We start from the raw sequence: 26518 nt of genomic DNA, 5'->3' as shown, positions 1-26518 counted from the left end.
GCTTTTTTTAAGCACGTCCTTATACACCTGCTTTCGTCCCCCAGTCAGATTTATAATATTTAATATTATAATATTAAAACAGAGGTGTAGGATTGAGATAAATGTATAAATGAGAAAACGCCAGATTAATTTAAATTAATGTGACTTTGGTGTGTAGGCTTGACCCCTTCCTCAGTTGAATACTTATCATTTTAAAACCCAGATGTAAATAAATACATTTAGTTTAACCAGACAATTATTAAAGCTAGTTACACTGTGAATAGATTTTCACCATGTGGAATTTCATGATCATATTATTCAAAGCCACTTTGTCGCCAGGTCCAGTAAACTCAATAAGATTTAAAGGCCATTTTATGTAGTTTGGGATTAAGGGTTTGGCTTTACAGGTTTTCCTTGGAAGATGTACGTAGATCTGACTCCATTACTGTTATTGCATCTTGCAAGAGATTGGGAACATTCACACAATTAGGATTAAGTTGCCATTTTACTTTTAATGGCAGATTTTAAATCAGGAATGATTGTGAGATTTGTTTTTGTATAATGTGGATTTAATCACGAGCGTATGAACAGTTCAAAATAAATAAAAGAACAAAAAGAGAGGGAGTTAAATAGAGAGCTGAATACCATGTAACTATGCTTCATTTGACTCAATGAATAATGGATGGAAATGTTAGAATTTGTGAGATCGCAGCAAGGAGGTCACTGGTTCGATCCTTGGCTGGGGCAGGGTTTGGACAGTGGCCTTTCTGTGGAGAGTTTGCATGTTCTCCCCGTGTATGTGTAGGTTCTGTCCGGGTACTCCAATTTCCTCCCACCATCCAAAGACATGCATGTTCGGCCAGTTGGTTACTCTAAATTGCCCTTAGGAATGAGTGTGAGTGATTGTTTGTCTCTGTGTGGCCCTGCGATGGACTGGCGAGCTGTACCCTGCCTTTTGCCCAAAACACTGCTGGGATGAGCTCCAGCTTCCCCGCAACCCTTCGTCTGACTAAGCGGTTGGGAGAATGAATGAATACTTCTGTTGTATAACTCTCATCTGATATATGTTTTTTATGACAACAGTAGCATTATTTTGGATCAGTTCTGCTTGCAGATATGAAGCTGTCAGTGTGGTTCCTGAGTGTTGCTCTGCGTTGCTACCTTAGCTGCATGGCAGATGGTATCTGTAAGTGTGTTCTACAAAATGCTAAGAAGTTTTTATATATCTTGAAAGCTTATGTTGAAGTGATTTCTCGAGTGACAGCAAGCTTGCTCACAAAAGCACATTTCTGCTGATAATAAAAGAGATGGAAAAATGCACTTCGTTCACTCGCCTTCATGATTAGTGATGGACAGTCACACCATGTATTGAGCTGGAAAATCTGACTCGGTTTGATCTCATGAAGTAGCACCTTTTGAAAAGAAAGTCTCTCTAGGTAATGAATTGCATGACACGTTGCCTGTTAATACCGACTGGTCTCTCAGGAGAAACGAGTGTGTTTTCATATGAGGTGATAAGAGCTGTGTTGTGCTGCTGACTGGGAGATAATATTGGAGCATGCAGGCAAAGTGGTGTCAAGTTGTGAACGGGGTTTGGCTGGAAATCCTTTGTCATGAATCACTAATGTATTTGTTTCAACCAAATTACAAGACATTGTATTGAATTAGCCTGAAAGTGCCTTGGGATTACTTTGTCGTGAATTTGGTGCGATGCAAACAGAGCTGAACTGAACTGAGTTGGGAAGTGCATGACACGAGGATGTGACAAATACAAACAAAGCTTTTATGGTCTTTATTATTTATAGACTCCTTTAATCTGTACAGAATCAAAGGAAATGTTTTTCATTTCCCTGTGAGAAAAAAAAAAACTAAAGCAAACCAAGAGTCAACAAACGCTGAACCCAGTCCTAAAAGGTTTTACAGTAACTTTGTTTTTTCAACAATATAAAGAAGAAAGTCTTTGAACATAAGCATGTAGGAATCTGGGAATCGCACCAGGAAGTACGCAGAGAAACACTTCCGCTTTGCACAAAATGATTTATGCAGCGCTTCCAGGAAAGTTGGTATGTGTTGGCTGCAGTTTGGATTTCAGTATATGACACATTGAAAACTGAGGGAGTCAGTCATTAGCAGTTACAGGGCTAATGTAACACCCGCCCCTCCTTTAGAGCCAAAAATTTGATTGTTCATATGGAGCACAGAGCTGCAGTCGGGCTGAGTGCAGCTGGCTTTGAACAGATTTTAACACTTGAACTAGCTGCCCTGTGGGCTCAGTTTCATTCAGCTTCAAGCCATGGAGTCTACAGGCAGACTATACCAAGCAGCAGCATGTCACCAGTGCAATCTCATTTCCAGCTGTGGAAATAGAAGGGTTCAGCAGCCCAGAAAAAGGAGACAGTTCAGTCATAAGGTGTGCATATGTTGCATTAATAAAAATAAACACATATTTGCTGCAATAAAACAATGTTTTTTTGCCATAATTTACAAATAGCATGAGGTAGTTGTTACTGCAGTGGACTTGTATTACGCTCACATTGCTGGAGTCAGGTTGGACTTAGCCTACAGAGCTGCCTTAGTTCTTTGTGTCATGAATTCAACAGGGTCTTGTAAGCATTCCTCAGAGACTCTGTGTAAATTGACATGACAGCATCACTGAGTTTATGCAGATTTGTTGGCTGTACAACCATAATGAGAATCTCCTGTTCTACCACATCCCAAAGGGTGAATTACTTGTTTAAGATCTGACTGTAGGAATCACTGGAGTCCAATTAACTTATTATCACTTTTAAGAAACCACTTCAACATCAGCTGAGCTTTGTGTCATGGCTCACTGTCCTGTTGGAAGTAGCCATCAGAACACTGTGGTCATAAAGGCATGGACATGGTGAGCAACATTACTCAGGCTGGCTGTGGCATAGAAACAATGCTCAAAGTGTTCAAAGTTATGACGAGATATTCCATCACACCACACACCAGCTGTCTGAAGTGAAAAACTCGTCACCACAGGATTTTCTTGGTACGATTATTGTCAAACACAATTTTCACAATCATTGCCATCATTACAATAATTAATTTCTCAACACTATAAATATGTAAAATGACATGAACATTCCTATTAGATCTCTAAGTTTTAATGAGAGTTGTCAAGATTAACAGGCAAAACAAAAAGACTTCTGTGGGATTAATGCAGGTGTTATTGTTTGTTTTTTATGCATAGACAACAAAGTTATTCTTCATGCTATATTAAAATTCTGAATTTGGCGTTATGTTGACAAGAAAAACCTATTTTGGGCATGTAGATGACTTGTCACAGCAGGGAACAAAGTCCACCGAAAACCACTTTATTCTACTTAGTTATGATCAGTATGTTTTATTAAATAAGCTGGTTTGTGTTCAAGCTGCACTGATCTGTTGTTGTGGTTCAGACGTTCGTGGAAAATGACAATATTGTGGAATTATTACGATAATTAATTGTGATTTTAACGCCACGTTTAATTGTGGAACTAAATAATTGTGGCATCTTTAGTCTGAAGAGTTGATAAAGGCTGGATGGATCCATGTTTCATGTGTCCATGTTCTGAAGTAGCAGCTGAACTCAGATCCATCAGACCTCTTCACCTTGTCTGCATGATTAAATGTATTGAATTGCTGCCGTGTGACTGGCTAATTAGATGTATAGGTGCACCGTATTAAGTGGCTTGCAAAAGTGTATATTTTCCTGTAATTATTTAGTTAATGTACATAACCCACACAATACTATCTTACAGTAAACGGTGCATCAAGTTGGTGCGTATGTTTCTTTTGTGCGCAGCAACATCCGCCATGTTTGAGAACCAGCTTAATATCTTACTGGAACTGAAACATCAGTCTCCAGTGAAAGATATTTTAGTCTGCCAGTGTTATGAGTCAGGATATGAATTTGCGGAACAGGTGGACAAAAAAAGAAAAGAAACACTGAGTAATATATCCAGTAGGTATAGATGGTAGAGAAATTCCACTAAACAAACAGCAGTTCAGTCCAGGCTGTAGGGAAAGCTTGAAAGGAATGACTAGTGAACGGAGGAAATTGCTCGGTCATATTATAAATGTAAAGCAACTACATTTTTTCCAGTACGCATTAAAGCAGCACTTCATATCATAAGCTCATTATATCTGAGCCATAAAGTGATTATGGGCTCCAGTAAGGCATTGTTCTGCTGCTGACAGGATTAAAGATGACTTTAGAGGGAGAGCATTAGCGTCACTGCTCTCTGTGCAAGTGCTCGCTTTCTTTGTATAAGCTAGAAGTGGAAGGGCCACGCATTTGACTGTTTGCCAGGTGCAGCATACCCTCCATCCTTTCTTTAACACATTGATCTCCTGCCAGTCATCAATCCATTCACATCTGTCTGCTTTGCTCTTGTTTGAAGGCAGCGTGAAGTGTTGTTTTCATGGACACCAGGTGAACAATCATTTCAAGCTTTTTAAGAAAATCCTTGAGATGCTTTAGGCGGTGAATCTCTCATGAGTCTGGCATTAAACTGTCACTTGATGTGAGCTTTCATCTGTTAAAAAAAGAAAAGAAGTGCAAACATCCATTAAAAAGGGGCATACCGATTTAGACCCCTTTATGTATGAGCGATAATAACTGTACGCATTTTTCTTCTCATTTATGGATAGTATGTATAATCTATTTCTCTTTTTTTTTTTTTTTCCTGCAGAAGAAGTCAGGAGTTACGAAGAGCCAGGAGAAGAAGGAGCGGTGGAAGGAGAAAAAGGTGGTGAAGCGGCAAAAGAAGGAAGACGAGGAGGTGCGAGAGGAGGAGGAGAATGTCCACCCACTGGTGGATCCTCTTGAGAATGGCTTCCTCCATCATGCTCAGCGGGAACAGGAAAGGATGAATGAGAGGCTGCTTAAGAAGACATACTCCAAGAAGAACAAAACGGTCAGTGTTTGCCTCTTATGAAATCCCAGCGTCTAACAGGATCGCAGTTCGACATCCATGGTTTTTATAAGCAGAAAGAGAAATGAGCCCATGAAGCCGAAGGAGGCAAATGTGTTTGTGATTTTGTATTTTTTAGTGGTAAATATTGTCCTGTCTCTTGCTGCTGGATATTATGACTGTGGGTAGTACAGTTATAATAGTGTGCAATAACTGCATTTGACTGCTGGCACCAGACGTTTTAACAAGCAGAGCTGCAACAGGCTTGACAGCCGCTATTATGTTAGCAACAGCAAACTCCTGTGTTTTTCTCATCCCAGTGACGGTGCTGGTTGGCAGCTGGAAGTTGATTCAGAGTTGGAGGATCTTGAATCAGTCATTGAAAACTTGATGCCATAAGTTAACATTTCAAGTTGTTTTTTTTAACACAGTTTAAATGGAGTTCAAAGCTACTGGCACAGCAGGAACAGAATGGTAAGAGATCCCAGCATATAAGGTGGGAAGGACACATGAAAGTGGTCTGACATAATGAGTGTTTTGGGACTGTGGTGCTCTGTTTGTTTCTCTTCCTAAAACAAAGGAAGGAAACAGATGACTTAGATGCATCGTGTTGGAAGGTTAATGTGGAGTCACTCAAACAGCATTTTTCTCATCATATAAAACTTTTATGCACCAATACGTCTTTTCTTTCCACGCACAATATGATGAGTTTCTATCCTAAGGTGCATACACACTTCCATCCTCTTCTTGTTTTCTTTTATGACTACAGAAGTGACGTTCTGTTTGTTTTGATAGAGAATTGCCAATATCGCTTGAAGCTCGCTGCTGAGCCCACAGACTCGGAGCCTGGCCCTCTGAGATAGCTCATCTATGTGTTAACAGTTTGTTTAAATGGGCGGATGTTTTTATGCTCCTGTCCAAAGCCAAGATCCACCATGGTGCTGTTGAGGATAAGAGGGAAATATAGTCAGGAAGCCAAACTAAATAATGAGGCGATGTAGCCCGGAGGCCTCCTCCGCAAAAATATCTCCCTCAGATAAGATTTCCTGAGGAAGTTAACATGGCTGAAAATGAGTTTGGCTGGGCTATTTAGTGTGCTAAGAAACAGAAAATATGTATTTAGCAGCAGAATTTATCCAGAGTGCAAGCACACTGGACTGCAATTACTGAGGCAGATCTAAATTCCAGCGAACAAAACTAGTCCGTAATGTCAACACACTGCTGCGGTCACACTTCTGTGGTCATGTGGAAATGTAATAACACACCCTTTGTTGAATTTTGTGTTTTACAATTACTTCATCTAATGATGACACATACCCCCAAGGAGAGTAGATAGAGTTATGAAAACAGATCCAAAACCCACAAGAAAAACATGTATTTTTTTCTTACTTTAAAATGTATTTCTTCCCTTTTTTTCTTTGTGTGTGTGTGTGTGTGTGTGTGTGTTCACATGACTTTAGAAAAACATGTGATCTTTGATTAAAAACTGCTTTCTCATCTTTCTGCCATTGATATTTATTGGATATTAGTAATGCTGTAAGTAGTTTGGTTCCTATCAGATCAGATCAGATGATCTGATCAGTTTTTGTGAGAGAAAAGATCAGAGCAGGAGAGAAGAGAGGAGATGCCAGCTTACTTTTTCATGACATTAAAGGCAGAGTTTTGCAAATCAAATTAAATCAAATCAAACTTTATTTATTGAGCACTTTTCATGCCACGGGCAACACAAAGTGCTTTACAAGATTAAGTCAAGTCATAAGGATAAAAACAAACAGCAGATAACAAGACATTTAAAAACAATAAAGACAAAAGCTCTTTCCACACACTCATACACACACAAGGGCATAGAGCAACCCCCCCCCCACACACACACACACACACACGCACACATACATTCCCTGAAATACATCATTCCCTGAATAATGTCTCTTTAATCAAACACAGGTTAATGAAACAAATAATGAAACAAATAAAATATTAATTAAGTGATAAAAATGCAGAACGTGTTTGTCAGAAAAAATGAGTCACCAATCACGTCGTAAAAGTTTGGTTTTGCAATCATGAGCCGCGTTCTCTGCTAGATGAAGATCTCAGATTCAGCTGATGTATCATCCCAGTGCGAGACTCAGTCTGGTGGTCAGAGCAGTGTTTAACAAGTCCTATCCTAGCTTTATTGTGTTGTTCTAACTCAGCTTGGTTCGTATAAGTGAAATTCTCATGTTGACAAATGTGATGTGTTTATACAACGAACCTATATTAAACTATAGTTACTGGTTCCCAGTTACAAACAGGAGACTGATGTGTGGTTACAGAGACAGAATCAGTTAGGGCTTATGTTTGTGTAAGGGTGGGGGGGGGGGTATATGTGCACTATGTAGGTGTGTATGTGATGATGTGTGTGAGAGAGTAAGAGAAAGTGATCAAGTGTGTATTAAAAGCCTCTGAGGTTTTTTTTGTTTTGTTTTGTTTTTTTTTAACTGTGTTTTGGTTTCAGATATATTCCTGGTTTGCGAAGATGAAATCTTCAGATTTGTCATGATCTTTATCAGTAACCTTTTTAAAAGTTCTTTAACCCTCTTTTTAGACGATAATGTAGAAATAATCATACAGGTCACAAATAAAAACACAGTCTTATGCAAACTGCACTCATTTTATCATATTTTTGCTTCTTTTCAAAACTGAATGTTATGTAAGAATATTGCATTGTTTCAGGAAAGGTTTATATATGCAGTCTAACGTCTTACAGCTATTTTGGGTTGTTTATGACACCTTGATCAATACACCTCAATTCTGGAGTTCATAGACTGCTGGAGACATCCTTCATGCAAGCCAGACAGATGTGTAAATACTTTTGACAGCCATGATCCTGGTGGTGCCTTTAACTTTAATCATCATAATAATTACCTTCCTTTTTTTTGTATCTTTTGCTGCTGTAGGATTGCCTGATTGACTCAGCATCTGACAATAAGCAGCTACAGTCCTGGCATCAGTTATCAGGCAGAGAGGCACAGTTATTACACGATAACAACTCCCAGTTCTCGGTTATATTGTCATTGATCTGAGCGCTAACAGTTTTGTCACGCTACATGCTGCAGGAAACAGCAGCATTTTATTGCAGTCAAAATCACAGTGCAGATGAATGAAGCACACGACGTGATCATGTTGCATAGCTAATGAATTATAGATAACACCATGAATCATGCAGCAGCTCATCCGCACTTTTGCAGTCAGAAAGCTGCTGACTGGATCACCAGTACTTTAAGTTCGTCTTTTAATGCCACAATTGACATCACATGAGGTCTACATCTTATTTAAAGATGACGTTACTTCGGCTTAAAGCACCATCACGTGTCTTTCTCACTGATCTGTAGAAACACATTTGTTCCATTAGTAGTCTAAACATAAGTCAAGTGGCCTCTCATTTGCTGGTAAATATTAATTATAAACAGTTTTTTTTTCTAAATCTGCAATCAAAATAAGGACAGAAAATGTATGGAAGAGATGCCAATAAACAGAAAACTATCTCAATGTCCTCACCTTTTTTAAACTATGTAAGAACCTAACAGTGTGTTTAATCGATGAAATCCAATGGATATAAAATATTTCTGCTGCAGATGGACCGAACTGTGGTGGCAGCCCCTCCTGGATTTTAGTCAGGCATGAAAACATCACTGGCAGCAGCACCAATAAACTTAGTCATTCTCATAATTTCCATATGCGTTTATAAAAATAAAAAAAAAGAAAAACTTACATGTAAAGAAAGAAAAACTTTGTAATAGTAGCAAAAGAACAACTCAGAGCATACATTAAAACTGTGAAGCAAGTGTAGTGTGATGTTTTCAACAAATCTTTTATGAGACAGCTGTAAGAGGCTTATTCACTCACTGACAGCTTTGTGTGCTTTTGGGATGCGACAATGACAACAACAAGAAGCATTTCCTTCCTTGTCACTCGGTCTGGCCTCATCTCTGAGCTGCATTTATAGTTATCCAGTCAGATGAGACAAACCTTTTGTAGCTTACACCCTATGGTCTTTCTGCAAGGTGATGTTTTGGTCAACTCAATGCACCTATAGGTCTAGAGCAGGGGTACTCAGTTTGGTCCTATGAGGGCTGCAATGCAACAGATTTTCCTTGTATCCTTGCTCCAACAAAGCTGACTCAAATGAACCCTTTAAGGTCCTGGTCCATCATTTTGTAGAGTTAAATTGTCAGTGACTTTGATGAATTCTTTAAAGAATTGTGGAAATAAACCTTCCTGAGCCATCTCTGCATATTGGTTTGGGTATGTAAAACTCAAACTATGTGTTTGCTATAATACAACTCTTTCACATTTCAACCATTTCTCTGTTGTTATATTATTATTAAATTTAAAACAAAAGGCCTTTTTGTTGGTTTGAAGGTTGAAAGGATATTGAGTCGTTTGTGCAGAGCCTGATAGGCTGGTAGATCCATTTAATTTGATTTAGGTGTGTTGAAGCAGGAAAACCTGGACCTGCTAGATTGCAGGTCTTGTAGGAGCAAATTGAGTAAACCCGGTCTATAAGCTCGCCAGAGAACAGGTGCTTCCATGTGCGAGCAGAGCTGGTCACAGATGTTGGGGGAGGGGTTGGAAAGTGACACTTACCTGATTAAAGAACTTCTCCAAACCTTTTTGTTCCTCAAAGTTGAGTATTTTGAATGCTTTTCTTCTGTCTTCTTCCTCTATCTTCAAAATATGACACAATTTCACAGTTTTACTGGATTTTTTTTTTTTTAAATCTATAAATGGATCATCTATCCTGAAACCCAAATAAAGATGTATTTAAATGGGTGAGAATTGGAATCAGTTCAACTTATCAGCTGCGTTTCCATTGCATTTTTTCACAAAAATAAAGCAATATTTGTAAGTTTTGACAACCAAATATTGTAATTTGCAGGTGTTTCCACTGAACAGTTTTTAGTGTTCAAGGCTTCAATTCTCAGAAAATCTCGTCCGGATGACGAGATTTTACAAGAATTTTAGCTTATGCAAGGTAGCCACATAGGGTTACTTTGGGGTTTTCTACTTGCTGCAGAGAATTTGCTACAGCTTTTCAAAACTTTTTTCCCTCATTTTCCTTTCTAAAACTCTGAAATTTGTTTTTGTTTGTTCGATACCACACCATCTTTATCAGAAATTAACTGGTCGTGACCTCCCACGTCACGTCCGGGGACATGTAAATGCAAAAAAAATGGTCCAATTTTCCGATATATTTCAATATCGAAACATCTGAAAAAACACCTCATGAGAGCATAAGAACTTTTTAGCAATATTTGAGACTTTTTTCAAAATGTAGATGTTTCGATTAGCGTTATTTTATTGCGATATTTAGTTTTTGAGCAATTCTAGGTGTAATGGAAGCGCAGCTAGTCTTTTGTAAATGAAATGTATATGTGCACAATGCACACATTCTTGCACACATGCATGGGGAAAATTAAACATATCAGTCTCAAAAAGAAAGTCAAAACGATGCTGTCATAACATATTTTACATCCATAAACCAGTGCACCTGTTCCATGTTATTTTTATATTTAATTACTACTAGAAGTAGATTGCAGCATAATTCTCTGATTTGACCTTCACTATGCTTCAGATGTAGGCCATGCATAACACATAATGCTGACTTGCTCAAGTATAAACAGCCAACCAAACACATGTATGCACACAACACACACACACACACACACACCCACACACCCACACACACACACATCACTGCCTTTGTCTTGTGTTATGCACTGTCTGCACGTGTCCTGCTAACAGTGGAAAGCATACCTGTACGCTTGTATTGGTTTTTCCCCCTATGGTGACTCCCAATCCTTTAAACAACCCTCAGTATCCAGCCAGTCTGTGTTCATGAAGCCAGCGCCCTGCATCTGTCTGCTGTACTGTAGCAAGCTGGGGCATTACCTGCACACCAAATCATAGGTCCAATAGCAGCCTGAAAGCTGTGTTAGATGCAAGAACACAACTATCCATTGGTTGTAATTGATGGTTGATCAGGGTGTCTGATAATGGTAGGCTGGCTGTTGTCTGGAAAGCAGTGGCCTTGAACGGGAGACACCCAGAAGACCTTTATGTCTGTGGGTTAGGCCCTTCTTCTGGCTCATTTAACCTAGAGATCAAGGTGAACGCTCTCCAATAGCATCCTTCTACCAATGCCACCAACTGAGTGATTTTTGGCTTTGACAACTTACACATAACATTATTTTATTGTGTTTTAACAGAGAAATACTCTGGTTATATCACTGTCGACTATCACTATGGCCATATAGAAGCTGCTTATTCAAGCAAAAATGTAAAAGATTTTTCATTTACCATTCTACCTGGTTTAGTATTAATACCCACATACTTACGATTTGAAAGTTGGAAAGCTTTTAAGTAGAGACTTGATGGAAAAGATCTTTAATGCTGTTACTCAGGTTAACACAGCAAACAAGGTAAGCTGTAGATGTATACAGGAGCCTGAGTCTGCATGTGTGTATATGCATGTGCACGTCCAAATGTGAGAATAACAGAGTCAGGGACAATGGCTTGTGACAGATGTTAACCTACTTATTAGTTTGGTACTTGTAACATGGAGAACTATGCAGGAATACAAAGTGGATTTCTGATATTTTCTGCACACACACAGAAATGCATATATCTATGTTAGCGCATTAAACAAAGCTAAACATTCACACACGGAGAAACTGACTGGTGTCAAGAAAAGTTGGCTTACCACTAGATTACATGTGCGATTATAAGGAAGATGATCACGAGCCCTTAGAGCAGGTGTGGTCTCCTCCGATCGCCCAGAGACACAGTCCTGTCAGTATTCAGAGTTTCCCTGCTGCAACACACCTGACGCACATCATGCTTAATTAGCAGACTTGTGCAGCGCTTGACGGCAAACTCTGCACAAGTTTGCCTATTACCTATTGATTTGTTCTCTCCAAGGGCTTTTCTAGTTATTAGATAATATTATTATTATTGTAAAATGGGCTTTCTTGTATTTAAACCCTTTGTTCCCAGTGCCTGATAATGGATAGTATATTTCATTGAATGTTATACACCCACAGAAAAGCAAGAGCAGTCCCATAAGCACTGACTGTGAACGTTAATTACTTAGTAGTCCTTTTCTCCCAACAATTGTTACATCTTCTTTATTATCACAAGAAAGGTTATAGATTCCGCAACCTTTTTTACACATCCAGCACAGTTACACATTTCCATTAAAGCACTTTAGTATTTTGCCGTAGGGTACTTCACTCGAAGCGGCCAATAAAACGGAGGTACAGAGCTACAAAGCTGCTTCCAAGCTGTGCCATTTCTTTGGATCACTACCCCTACTCAGACCTCAGCATATAATCACTTTATAAGCTTTGTTTTAGATCACTTTTTAATGATTGAATCTATATAATAGTGATAAGAAGAAGAAGAAAAATACACAATAGAAATACTGAGAATGGATGATTTATCACCTCAGCAAATTCAGCAGGTGACCAAGTAATTGCATTTTACTGCACAGTAAATAATGTAATAGCACGGAAATTACATACACAAGAAACTTATATTTGCCCAGTAGAGAATAGCAAACAAATCAGTGTTTCATGAAAAGGTAATATGCTATCATAATGAAATTATGTGCTAATAGCAGTGATTAGTTGATTTTTGGAGCAATAATTGAGATAAAATGTGTTGTAAAGCAGTCGTTTCCAATAATTGTACCAAAAAGTGCAAACATCTGCTTTGATAAGCTGAATGAAATCTTTGCCTCAGTGACACTGTTTATGAAAAGTTCAGTAACGGAGACAAGACTTCCTGCATTGTAGATAATAACTACAGTAAAAAGCTGCAATAAATAAATAATTGGGTTTTGAATATCACACTTTATGGGTAAAAGTGTCACAAAGATGAATTGAAAATGGTGTGGGAACTTGTAATCCTTACTAATCTACCTCTAGAAATTAGTGTCTGAGTGCACATGGGTTTTCCTGTAAACACTGTGAAGTTTTGTCAATGAAAAGTATTTCTGGTCAGCAGACGGCCTGACCACAGTGGATTTAGTGCGGGGAGCCAAGTGGGTTTCCACTGGGGATGGCTGTGTTGACTTTGCCTTGGATGCAAGGCTGGGAAAAGAAGAGAAAACATTTCCATTAGTGTTGAAACGGAGGTGGTGAGAGGGCACAGAGAAATTTTGTGCCTGGTTCTCCAGTCCCAGGGAATGGTTTGACATGAAAATGGGTTCAAGTCTGAACTGGCTTCAGATGACTGAATTTTAAGGAGTCAGTAGAACTCAAATATTAATGTTATGACATATCTGTCAAAACGGATACAAGGTCCATAGATGAATGTGGCTGTGATGAATGTTGCCCACAGAAGCAATTTCAACAAACCAAAACTCATTAGATAGTTAAGCTTCTACCTGCAGGTATTTTTAGTGTCACCCTCAGGTTCCCTCTTCCACAGCCACAGCCTTCCTGCAGCCTGAGTGGAAGATAGGACAACAAAAGCCTGGAATAGAAGTTGGCAAAAAGAGAACAGACAAACCCGAGACAACCTTTGTGCCTGCTGTGCTTAGTCAGGTGAATATTGCATGGGACAGTGCACAGTGATTAATGTCAGGCCATGTAAGGGGCTCAACCGGGTTACTGCGCTGTAGGTTTGTATACGCACATCCCATCACTTGAAACAAGTAATAGTCATTGAGATACAGCAGGGCTGCTTGAAAGCAGCGACTCTGGGGACAATTAGGCCTGAGAATAGTAAATTAGCAGAGGTCTAAAGCCATGCTCTGTTGGAGCTGAAGCTGTTTCATGCTAGGATAGCACTAGATAGCAGAGGAAGGAAAAAGCTGTCCCTAGATATGTTACGTTCTGGCTTTTCCTCTTGCTATTTTAGGATTGTTTTAGAGGAATGAGTTATTTTACATAGTGTTGCAGCCCCCCCACCCCAAATGCAGACCTTATGCTTTATACTCAGGAGGCAGGTGTTGGCCGTAATAAATTTGTCAGGTCATAATTTTCCTACACTTTGCCAGCTTGCTGCTTGCAATTACTTCTTTTTTTTAATGTAATTTATTAAAGTGGGACCTCCCAGGCTCCATTATGCTCCAGTTTTGCATCTGCTGGAGAATCTGTAGCTATAGCAACACATATATTGTTCCTGGTAGATGTTTAACTAGAACATACAACAGGGAGAGACACTTTATTACATCTTATGCTTTATGAGTTACAGTATCTTTGGGGTTTATATTGCAGCAATGTTTAGCGAGCTGTTCAGAAATGTGTGCTCCAGGAAATCTCCTGGTGCCTGGAGTCATATTCCTCCAACAAAAGTTTTTATAGTGTAACTTAGTGTAGCCGGAGCTGCATGTTCATTGTTATGCAGATATAACCACAAGAACAGACTGCAGAAAAGCCGGCTGAATGTGTTAAGATGTGGCAGTGCTCATTTTACATACCAAAGGTTTCACAAAAAAAGTCCTCTCTACATCAGCTGCTCTATTAAAGTGTCACCAGAAGCAAACTGTTGCTTTCAACCTGAACAGTCTAACAAGAAACTCAGCACTAATTCTCCCATCGCCATGCCTTCCATGTAAATTCAGGCTTTTATGTAAACGAGGGCCAAACTCTTTCAGTGGATATATATGATTTTAAGCCTCTCACCCAATGATTGCTGGGATAAGCTCCAACTTCCCTGCGACCCTTAATTGGACCAAGTTTAAGGAAATAAATGACTGAATAAAGTCATGTGTAAATGAGTGCACTGTTTCATGGAAAGAGCAGATTTCTTCCAGATGATGCTGATTTACGATGTTGATCTCAGAAAGAGTTTTAGATGCTTATCAGCTTATCAGATGTAGATTATTATCAGAAATGCCAACTTAAAAGATTCCACTGATCCACAGTCCTATGAAGAGGAAATTAAAACCCACTGTCACCCACACTGGGAGTGGTGGATCAACAAAGACCGCTAATAGCAATGGTTGATACTAAGTTCTGATTGGCTGAAGTTCTTTCTGAAGTTCTGGCTAAAGTTTACAGTGATTAGTCCCTTGTCAGATAAAAACTAGACAGTATCTGTGTCTAAGCTGTTGAAAATTACATCTTCACAAGGAGTATGTCAAAAGTAGAATTTTAAAATGAGGCAAAAAAGCTCTGTTTTCAGATCATCGTAGATGTATACACCTGTCTGTCATGTTGGTACTATAGCTTCATGGTTCATGCCTTTTTTTCTGCATCTGGGCTGGGTAAGCTCCTGATGAACTAGTTTCTAACAATGAACTCTAAAGGAACAAATCTGCAGGAGAGCCAAATCTTAAAAGCAATGTGTGGCATGCTAATCACATTAATCTAGCATGTTATCTTGAAAATTAAGTACATTATTATTATTTGTTTTAGACTTTGATTTCAGTGAAAAATATAGTGCAAAGACCTGAAGTAGGCATGCAATATGTTTTTATTAGGTCATATTTCTGCATACTTACAGCTACCTCCTATGTACTGAATCACTGTCAGAAATAAGCTGTCACTGCATTAAAAATATGTGTCTGGTCACAGATTTAATGGATGTAATTGTGTAAAAAAGAAAAAAGGTTCAACATTTGCTTAAATAAACAAAGAAAATCTTCGCTATATTAATGCATTTATCTTTGTTATAACTACTTTTAGTAAACTGGAGATAAGAGCAAAAGAGCAGCATTACAACTAGACACTTGTATCGGCCTTCATACATTTGCTCAACCCTAGAAGGAGGACTGTAACACAGCCTTGTCACATGTCAGGTTTTCAAGCCCACACTGTCCTCAGGCTGGCAGCCTTCTTCAGTGTGGTGCCAACTTACGCTGGAGGCATTAAGGATGGAGGGATGTAGTGTTTGTAAAACAGAATAGAAAGAGCTATTGCAATCCTTTTACTTTATTGAAAAGAGCAGTCTTGTGTAGTTATAAGAGCTCTTTTGTTTGGAGGCCTGTGTGTTTTTGACAAGTCTTAGAGGAGATAAGACAATAGGGAGGCCATGCTACATCCTCGTGGTTTCCTGCAGTCGGCGGCTACAATCCTCCTGCATTGTTGTCCTTTCACATTTACAAATGCCTTGTTCTCTCCTTTTCAGTCATTTCCATTTGTTTTAGTTAATTAGTACCTCAATTAGAACCTGTTTAATCAGTTTCCTTTTAATCACTTGGCTTGAATAATGGTGTTATTTGCTGTGTATTCCAGTGTGCAGTGCATGTCATTTGCATCTTTTGTTGTGCCTGCATTCTTCAACATTTATTTGTCTCTCTCCTTTTGAACATATAGATATAGGTTATGACATGTGTGCATATCTGATTCCCAGTGTTAAAGGGTTAACTTGTGTAGCAGCATCTTAAGTTTTTTAAGTGTCATCTTTACCACTTTAGACGATGAGGGGGTCACTAGATTAATGGGGTTGTCTCAAGCTCCTGCCCTTGTTTTCATAGCCTTGTGCCTGGGATTATGATGGGGCTAGTAGTTAGAGGGAGCAACATAGCTGGACATTAACTGCAACAAATTAAATGAGATTAGTGTTGTCACTGAGACAGAAGTGATCTTTGAAGCCACAGCTTTCCTTTTTCTCATTGTGTTGACTTTTACCGTAATACAACACTGACCCCTGCTGCAGCAGATGATCATTGCACCGACTTGTTCAAGGAGGGAGTAATGCTGCGTTAACCCTTTGGAAGATTTTACTATATCGTCCATTGGGGGTCACTGTTCCCATTTGAAAAAGAGGGTGGGAAGCCTCCCTTCTCTTCCTGCCATTTTGACTGCCTTGTGTAAAATATATCAGGGTTTTGCGATATTGGACTGTGGTGCAGCATCCACAGCAGGTTCCATCTGCAGCGTCTTGTAATGTCTGCTAAATGTGGATTCAAAATTTTGCCATAAAAACAGCGTCCTCAGAGATAATGAAATGCAGCTGGAATGTCAGAGGTATGTGATGTAAATATGCCAGCCTGTCAGTCACTAAAACAGCAAGCAGCACTGCTACACAAGGTCAGATGTATTCATGTTAGTCAGAAATCTCCTACAATTAGCATAGCGCGAGAGTTAACTAGATGTATTGAAAATATTCATTGCTCAGAATGAGGCTATGTACATTTAATGGCTTGTGATTTAAGGGATATTGTTCAGAGTTATGTGCCCTTAAGCAGCCAGCATGTGTTTGGTCCCATTTTTCCTCCTTTAAAGGCCATTCACACAGTAGCAATTGAACCAAGGGCTATAATTGTGTTTTCATGTACTATAGATCCTGTCATTAGGCCCTTGGGTCTGCAGGCAGTTATATGATGACAGCTGACAAGGGGGCGCGGCTACTTTGAGGAGGAAGGGGAGGGAGGTGAGGGGTGGTGAAGGTAAGGGGGTGGGGGGGACCACATGCACAAAAGCCACAATTACTTCCTGGACAGTCCCCAGAGCTCAGCGGTTGAAGTGTGTATGTAAAATGATGTGGGAGAGGCCATTTGCAAAACAAAGAGAGGGGAGGTTGGTTGGTGAAAAAAGATTGCCTTTGTACAACAGAAGATGTATACCCTGAGGCGGGAGCGTTAAAGTGGTAGACTGAGGGTTTACACACCCCCTGTCTGCTTTGAGAGCCAAATCCAGATGGAGATGTGGTTTATGTGGTTGAACTCCTTGGAGGGAAGAGGGTCATGGTTTGCCCCATTTGCCCTGAGGGGTGGAGACGGCCCCAAGGGTCTCACACATATGGCCATGAAGCATCCATTATATACCAGTGTAAAATTAAAGGTTTGGCTTTTCATCACGTATTATCCAATTCTAATGTGTTTTGTAGAGCCTGAAATTTTGCCTTGATATTCTTTATACAATAACAATATTATACAAATGCAAGATTCTTTAGTACTATTGTTGCTTGTACATAAGACTGAGATATTTAAATATATAATATGTATGTATATATATATATATATATATATATATATATATATATGTGTGTGTGTATATATATATATATAATATATAGTGTTTCCCCGACAAAATAGCCATATGTGACACCCCCTACCCCACCACAGGGGTAGGGGGTGTCACATACCAATACCAAGAACCACTGTAACTGCAACAAAGACTATGGGAGGATTAGAACCAATTACTTGATTTTATATCACATTTGCTGTTTATCGTCATTATATTTATTGGATAGTCTATTTAATTTGTAAACTTCACAGCAGCTACCTTTCATCTCTCCATATTCCAGACGTAATAAGCTTGTCAGAGGCTCTGGAAGTTTACCTTGCCTGTGGGCTTAACAAATGAAGTTTAATTAGGCCCCACCTCTCTCCCCATTGCTGCACCCTGCATGCTGTGCTCACGAAGAGCACATGTCTGACATCACAGAAGCCTTATACATGCATGTACACACACAGACACACACACACACCTTGGACATGCTACCAGTTCATCACAGTTGATATTAATATATGTGTGTTTGTGTCCTCTTCATGCTGTGGGCAAAACACAGTAAATGCATCTACACTTGCATTCTTCTGTTTTTGTGGATGCAACAGTGCTGATTTAGACGCTTTGGACCTTACTGTTCTTTGCATTCAAGTCGTACACATTAGCAGGCAGAAAAATAGAAGCCAGATTTGCCTTTTTTTGCAGTTCATTCGTACAAAAAGAAAATAAATATTACAACAAAAACTAACTTAATTGAAGGTTTTTCTATAAAGCAACCAGAATTTCAGAGTAGCCAAAAAATAAAAATCTGTTATTTCCAAGGTACAGTGGCTTCAGAGCTTACATAGCTGGTGTCTTAGTCATGCCAATCAATGGCAAGTCAAAATTCAGTACTATTTATGTCATGGTTAGAATTCCGATAAATGATCATAGTATGAAAATGAGAAATGGCTACAAAAGTCTTCGGTCACATTCTTGGTAGGCTCGCTGCAGACAGCTTCGTACCATGAATGATTGGATACTGTATAGAGTGTTCACATGTAAATGGTTTGCACTTTTAGACCCTTATGCCACACTTCTTACTACATATATGGACACTATGCAGCACTTTTTCTCTGCACTCGCATATCGCTAGCCATATCAAAGGCAACGTGGGGTTCAGTTCCAGCTGGGAGACAACCACTCTACCAGCTTTGCCACAGTTGCTGTAATCTGTGTATTACTAATAAAACATTATCCATTAGGTAGGTAAGAAAATTGTACTTACTGATTCTTTGTAAGAAAATGTATTGTGATCTGAATTGTGTGTAAGCAAGTGTTCGCTCATTGACAACTATATTATTCATTTATAAATGCAACCAGATGACTCAGAATAAGACGCCAAGAGTTTTTCTGAATGACTCAAAGTGTTGTCACAGTCTTACACGCTGCATACTGGGAGACATCATGAAGTAATAGGACAATGTGAGATGTGACTGAAATCAAAGGGTAGACTTGAACTATGGCGATGATAAGCAGACATAACAGCATCACTAATTAGCAGTGTGTTGTTGCAGTACTGATTGGATAATATGCGAGTTGTGCACGGAGCTGTGAGAATTTTTTGCAGGGTCACAAAGCTGAATTAGCCTACTCGCTTTCAGTTTAATTAATGACCCGGTGGTAGAAATGTAATTGCTTTTCAAAGCAGGGTCTCATCTGACACTGATAGAGAGCAAACACTCTACATGGTAGTCTAGCTTCTAATTCCCAGGTCAGGTCCCGCAGGTCTTGTATTCGCCAACAGTCCTCCAAACCTACGACCTCAACCTCCACTGCTGCTGCAGTCACACTGGCATAGATATGACTAGCACTACTGTTCATTAAATATTCAGCAGCAATTTCCTCTACTTTTGAAATAATACTTTGAAATGTTAATGCGCTCATACCGCTTGTATGAAGTGGAAAACATCATGACATGCCTGTGTTTGGACTGTGCTGCTGCAGACAGTGGTGTGTTTAAACTGCTCTTCAGGTGAAAGTGATAACCTGAAGCACTGCTGCCCCTGCCAGTCTGTTGGGCCAAGGCGAGATGCTCTTGCTGACCCAAAAGCCCCATCTCCCTGACACTACCGGACCGAAATAGTGAGAAATCTTCGAATCGCACACAGAGAAACAGGTTCTACTAAATTTAGATACACAAGTGTACAAATGGATGAAGACCAGGATACACACTGTGAAATATGTGTGACAGACATAGACACTCAAGTGTCGCACTCACGTGTCACCTATGACAGTGATTTTCATTAGATTCATGGTAGTTGGCATGTTGACAGTTTCACCGGAATCCTTGCTTCTAAATGTGTCTATTACCACGGGATTACACAAGCCGAGAGTTTATACAGTGACAGGCCATGATCTGATATCTGCTGCCATTAACCTGGCCTCACCCAGTGGGTGCCTCTTCAACCTGATCCTGCCAGATACACTGCGATGTTATCAGACTCAGAGATGCCTCCATCAACTGATCCACCCTGTGGATTAGGAGGGAACTTGTCACTGTCTGATCTGTGGTGATGAAGTAGTACAGGTTGTCTGCAGAAGCTGACACAACTTGATGAGTATGGTAATGTCTCATCAAGTTGCATATTTGCATAACTGGTGGATTCAAGAATATATTAAAAGAAAATAAATAAATATATATATATATATATATATATATATATATATATATATATATATATATATATATATATATAAATATATATATATATATATAAATATATATATATATATATATATATATATATATATATATATATATATATATATAAATATATATATATATATATATATATATATATATATATATATATATATATATATATATATATATTTATATATATATATATATATATATATATATATATATATATATATATATTTATATATATATATATATATATATATATTTTTATATATATATATATATATATATATATATATATATATATATATATATATATATATATATATATATATATATGTGTGTGTGTGTGTGTGTGTAGGCCCCAGCTTCACCACAAGCCTTGAAGCTTGGGTAGGTAATGTTGTTCAGACATTTTTTTTTTACTCTGGGTGAACTGGTTCCTCGTCCTGATAGTAGTTTATATATTTTGTAAACATGAACTATAAGAAATATAGTTAGACCCCTCAGTTTGCTCTAAATCTGTAAAAACTCTGACCAATCCCAACGGTCGGGCCAAATTGAAGGTGTTCATTTCTTATATTTTGTAAGTTTTCATTATGTTTTCGTCTCTGTCTGTAAAGCGTCTTGAGATGGCATTGCCATGATTTGACACTATATAAATAAAGTTGAATTGAATTGAATTAAGTTTCTTTATGGCTGACAAAAAGCAGGAAGGATTGCAGGATGCAGGAAGGACCCGGCTTGCTTTACTGGCCTCCTCCCTCCCACTAAACAGCCGAGAAAGAGAAGATCGTTGGTGGAAAAAGCTGCGAACTAGAAAAGCACTCGGAGAGCGCAACCCTTTTAAAAAAAAATTCCTGGATCCAAATGGTGATCCGGATCACCACTAAAATTAAACCTGTTCTTCCTTTTCACATTTCCAACAGCTCGCGAAAATTTAATTAAAATCCGTCCATAAGTTTTTGATTCATCTTGAACACAAACAAGCAGATAAATACTGGTAAAAACATAACCTCCTTGGCGGAGGGAAGAAAAAAGCCTTGGTTCACGCAAGGAGCAAAACCAGAGGGGGAGGAGCCAAGACAGGGTGCTACTTTCACATCTTGCTAGCTCCCCAACATTACCTACTCCAGCTTTTATTGGACTAAGCTGTTAAGAAAATGAATAAATGCATATTATAAGTACACAAGATTTATTTTTGGATTGCAGTCATATTCAGTGTGCCTTGCCTCTCATAACTCAGAATGGCTTTGAATATTACTTCCAGGGTTTGGTTATCCCAGTCAGTGGGATAAAATTTCCAACAACCACTGTGGAGATTTTGTTTAGCAAAATTAGACAAAATACTAGGTTCAGGGTTAACCAACTTCTAAGACTTAATTTGTTAAATAATAGTGATCATTTCCAGATGTAGTATTGTTGGTTTTATTTATGCAGATATAATTTTATAAATTGCTATGTTGGAAAATGCAGCATACACTTTTATATATACAAAGGGCACATGTGGCATAAACAGAAACTACGATGGATTGGACATCACACATGTGTTGGGCACCTATAACAAATAAGCAAATAAGCATTTTTCCTTCATTGATGAACTTTATTCATCATCTGTAAATGCTGTAAGTTAGTATAACAGTGTCCAATCAGATTTGATGCATACCCCTTGTTGCTGTAAAGGCAGCGCCTAGTCGCTGTTGTTAGCCCAGCTGCTTGAAACATCTGGTCCGTCAGAGCAGATGTCAACAAATACGGTCACATGAACCTTGCAAATCCTAGAAGTCTTTAAGTGGAGTATTTATGGCCACCAGAGTGTTTATACTCATAACTGATATAGTTCATCCAATTTTTTCAATTAATTTCAGTGCTAAGCCAGCCAACAGGTGTCCCTATTTTCAGATTAATGTAGCCCTTACAAGTGGCTCAAAATCACCATATATACATTATATTTCGTAATTGATGCATTATATTTACATTGTTTTATGTTTATCTATGATGTTATTACCTGATAATTAACGGTTGCTATTCCAAGTTAGACCTGAAACAGAGACAGCTATCAAATAGCTACATGACTTTTCTTATCCGTTGTTCCCCATAGCAGATATTCTACAGATCAGTCATTCTTGGGAGATTTAATAGTCCTACAGATGCTGCAAGATGAATCCTAACCAGGAGCTGACATGTTCTATAAAGATCTGTAGAAACAAAGCATTTAGTCTGTATATCACAAGTTTCTCAATTAACACCAGCAGTGGAGCAAGAGGTGGCACCACGAGCAAGGGCAGCTGGGATATTAATTAGCTATCCAGAAAGGGCCCTTTTGCACATCTTGCATCATGACAACCTTCCTGACACATCTGGCCTTTGGGTGGCGCAGAGGGGTTTGTCGCAGCAAATGACAGTGACCTCCTCAGTGCTTCATTCCCCCCCCCCCCCCCCCCCCCCCCCCCCCCTCCCCCACACCTCCTAGTGGAATTGATTAGGCATAATTGGAGGGAGTCAGAAGCTGAGGCAAGTGGTGCTAAATAAATTTGGATAGTGTTAATTGCAGATTCCGCTGTGTCTGTGTGTGGTAGTGTGAGGGGTAGAGAAACACTTAGCCACTGGCTGACAATGGAGGATTAATTGGTCCCCTCCAATGAACATAATTAGACTGATTGTTGGGAGAGATAAAGCGAAGGTTTTATGAGTGCCGCAGCACTGTCAGCGCTAAGAATGCCATCCCTCCTCCTCCTTCTATACAACTCTCCTTCTGTGGCATAGTCCCCTGAACAAAGTTAATGCTCCTTATTTCTCTTTTAGCTGTAAGGGAGTTGAAGTCCCTTCACACAGAGAAGGAGTAGATCACAGGTTCATGGTTACTGAGCCTTACAGTGATAACATCTCTTTAGGGGAACAGCCCAATCTTCTGTTCCAGCCGCAGTACGATCCATGTATCCATGGTCTTTGATTACACCAGTTATTGAGTTTTTATAGGTTATAAATACAAATACCAAGAGAGTTCTCTGCCTGATGGGGGAGCTACCATGCATCTAGATGATTAAAGGGACTTTTGTCAGCCATCCACACCATATGAAACCAATTGTAGAGTTCATTCCTGCTCCAAGTGGAAGTGATTTGGGAGCCCCTGAACATTACTCAAGCTTGGCCAATACCATCAGCAACAAAAACAGCAGTGACTTGTGAGACTCAGGGTCCCATCATCACCTCAGAAGATCTCTCACCATCGATCTGGTGAGAGTACAACTCTAACAGAGCTCCATTGGATGGCACCCAGGTTTCTCAAAGTAAAGGAGGTGGTCTCCCATGCTGCTTCAAAGGGATGGAGTAGAGAGGAACAGTGCATTTGACAAGATTCGTCAGTGGAGGTTAACAACAAATGGTTATTATAGCTGCTACTATAAATATGTCATGAGAAGATTAGATGAAGAGCAGCAAATAGAAGCATCAAAGAATGTGTCTGTTGCGTTCAGGATTATTGTTTTACACCATGGGATCAGAGTTTGACAAAGCAGGAGCTGAACTACCCAGAAAAGGAAAAAAAAACAAAGATAAAAGATGAAATGAGAAGAAAGTGTTGTGTTATTTGACTAACAGTTTGACTGCAATTCAAAGTAACTGGTTATTTATATAGTGCACAATAATTGGAACATTTTAGGTGTAATTATAATGTAATGATTTCTAGAAGGATGAAGTTTTCCAGGGTAATTTGAGTTAGAATATTTCTTTCACCCACATCCTCATTGTTCATGCATTTCCTGTCTACTCATCTTTCTTATGTAATTATTTCTTATGTCGATGATTAATTTAAGCCCTTACATTTCTTCATTGCTCTTGTGTGAGGGTGAAACTGTTTTGATTATAAACATGCTTATGGTTGTATCCATTGATTTTCTTCACCATTAAATTAAGTCCTGCTTTGTGTTTTTTCATTCGATACCCAAGAGGTAAGGCAGTGCTGTAAAAGCTGACCTTACTGGTTCAAACCATCCTCTGAAATCTTCAAAGAAATGGAAACATCTGCACAAATGTTGTTACCATGGACACCTGTCATGTTTCTGTGTTGCTCTGAATGAGAAAACAATGTTGAGTTTCTGACCTCAGCCAAAGACTTAAAAGTTCAGCTAGCTTTCCTGACTGACAAGCAGGCAGCCTGGGGGGTTGGCTGAGTTGAGCAGGGCTGCCGTGGGCTGGGGGTTGAAGACCTTGACTCCTGCTCTCGCAGTATGATGGAGAGACTTGGCCTTCCAGCTAGACAGAGGCTTCTGCTCAAAGCTGAGGTGCCTCAGGGAGACATTCTGATGCATGATGGGTGGAATAAAATAAAACGAAATGGGATCAACCCAAGCTCCAGCAGTTATTGGTGAAGTGGGGGTGCTCTGCTGTAGCCCTCTGGCAACATTCAACCTAAGGCTAGCTTTACCTTCTATCATCCATGTTTTACTATATGGAACTCCCACTGGTGCCCTGAGAGAAAACGGCCTGTTTTAAGATGTTCAGAAGAAATACTTGCACATCGACATATCCTTTTTCACTCAGCTGGGCATAAAATGGGGAAGTGGCTCCGCTTTGATGAGAACTCACTGACCTTGGCAGGAACTCTGAAAGAATATAGCCACATTCTTGGCTTTAATATTTCCCTTTTGTGGTTTATTTTTACCATGCAAGTTAGATTCTGTGGTCATTGACTTCATCTTCTTTTTAAATGATACCAGCATGTTCAAAGGCAGTTATAGTAGGTCAGCACGCTCATGCTATGAACTTAGTATTTTCTTTCTTTGCTTTGTCTTAATCTGTCATGCCGTTGGAAGCTGCTTGTAAACTCTAGGCTGTGCTATGAGAAAGGCTGGAGTGCACTGTGACAAACTGTTTCTTTCATAGATAGTTTATGAACTTGCTGTCTAATAGAAGGGAATTGGTTGGTGCATAATTTCCAACTCAACCCAGTATCCTCATTGATGGATTGTTGCCAGTTCTTTCTATCAGAGTAGAGAGGTGGGGCATACAAGGGAGAGTACATGTTCACTAGAGAAGGCCATCTTATCGTTTTGTCTCACAAGTTGTTTTGCCTTGGTCGCTGGGTGGCTCACACCTGGCCTCAGTGGGGCTGTGACTGCTGAGGGCTGGCCGAGAAGTCACGGCCACAGATTAACTCTTCTATTTATGGCCCAAGCCCATCTAACTGCTGCCCCAGAGATGGGAAATATTGCTCACTTAGCAGGATTACTGGGTGCCGTAATGCCCCAAAGGCCTGGTTTATGGCAGGCCATAAATGTTCCCAGGGAGAGGCAGCGAGAGTCGGATTGATTAGCGCTCTGGTGGAAAGTCGATCTGTTACCCACGCCCCACTGGGGAACACTGTGATGGATGCTTCCGGGATGTGGAGAGAAGCACTGAATGGGAGGAGTGGGCACTTTTCTCTGCATCACACCAGTCCTAGACGTCCCCACAGTGACACAAGATGAAGGGCTCCTATTGCTTGCAGGGCCGCAGGAGGTTGTCAGGAAGTTGCAGAGCTATAGCCACTCTATGCAACAGCCCTTTGCTATCCCACTGGCAGACAAATGGAGAGGCGACCTTGTCACATGTTGCCATTTACCAAATCCCCCATGACACCTTGCATCCCCCATGCATATGTCATTTCAAAAGATAGACCTCACCTACACCCCACAGCCCCTGTGGGGCAATCATTTGCTGCACTCAAAGGTAATGTAACATGCTACAACATACCATTTTTACATTCACTGTATGTCACCGCTGCCTGTGTTCAGAAATATATTACTGTTGTAATATGCTATTTATGCATAGATTTGCATATCAGTTTAGGAATACTGTAAGATCTCGACAATTCCTAATGAAACCAGAGCGATCCTTAGAGTGATTTGGTATATTCTTCTGCCTAGCATTTTTGTTTTTAGAAAATAAACCAGAAAGGACATGAAGATTGATTCTAGATAAATAAATAAAATCATTTCCATTAAAAC

General features: G+C 39.4%; 1 protein-coding gene across 5 annotated transcripts in view; it reads left to right on the top strand.

Moving 5' to 3' along the window:
* Window positions 1-26518, top strand: part of fbrsl1 (fibrosin-like 1) — a 276833-nt gene that overhangs the window by 79899 nt on the left and 170416 nt on the right. For all 5 annotated transcript variants that reach the window (XM_079251042.1, XM_079251044.1, XM_079251041.1 and 2 more), the window contains exon 2: window positions 4680-4904. In XM_079251042.1, coding sequence (XP_079107168.1) covers window positions 4680-4904 — 225 coding nt within the window. The remainder of the gene's footprint in view (window positions 1-4679; window positions 4905-26518) is intronic.

The sequence above is a fragment of the Telmatherina bonti genome, assembly GCF_933228915.1.
Source record: "Telmatherina bonti genome assembly, chromosome: 13".
In the NCBI taxonomy this organism is placed as follows: Eukaryota; Metazoa; Chordata; class Actinopteri; order Atheriniformes; family Telmatherinidae; genus Telmatherina; species Telmatherina bonti.
The sequence above is the reverse complement of the archived record's forward strand: the minus strand, read 5'-3'. Positions and strand labels throughout refer to the sequence as shown.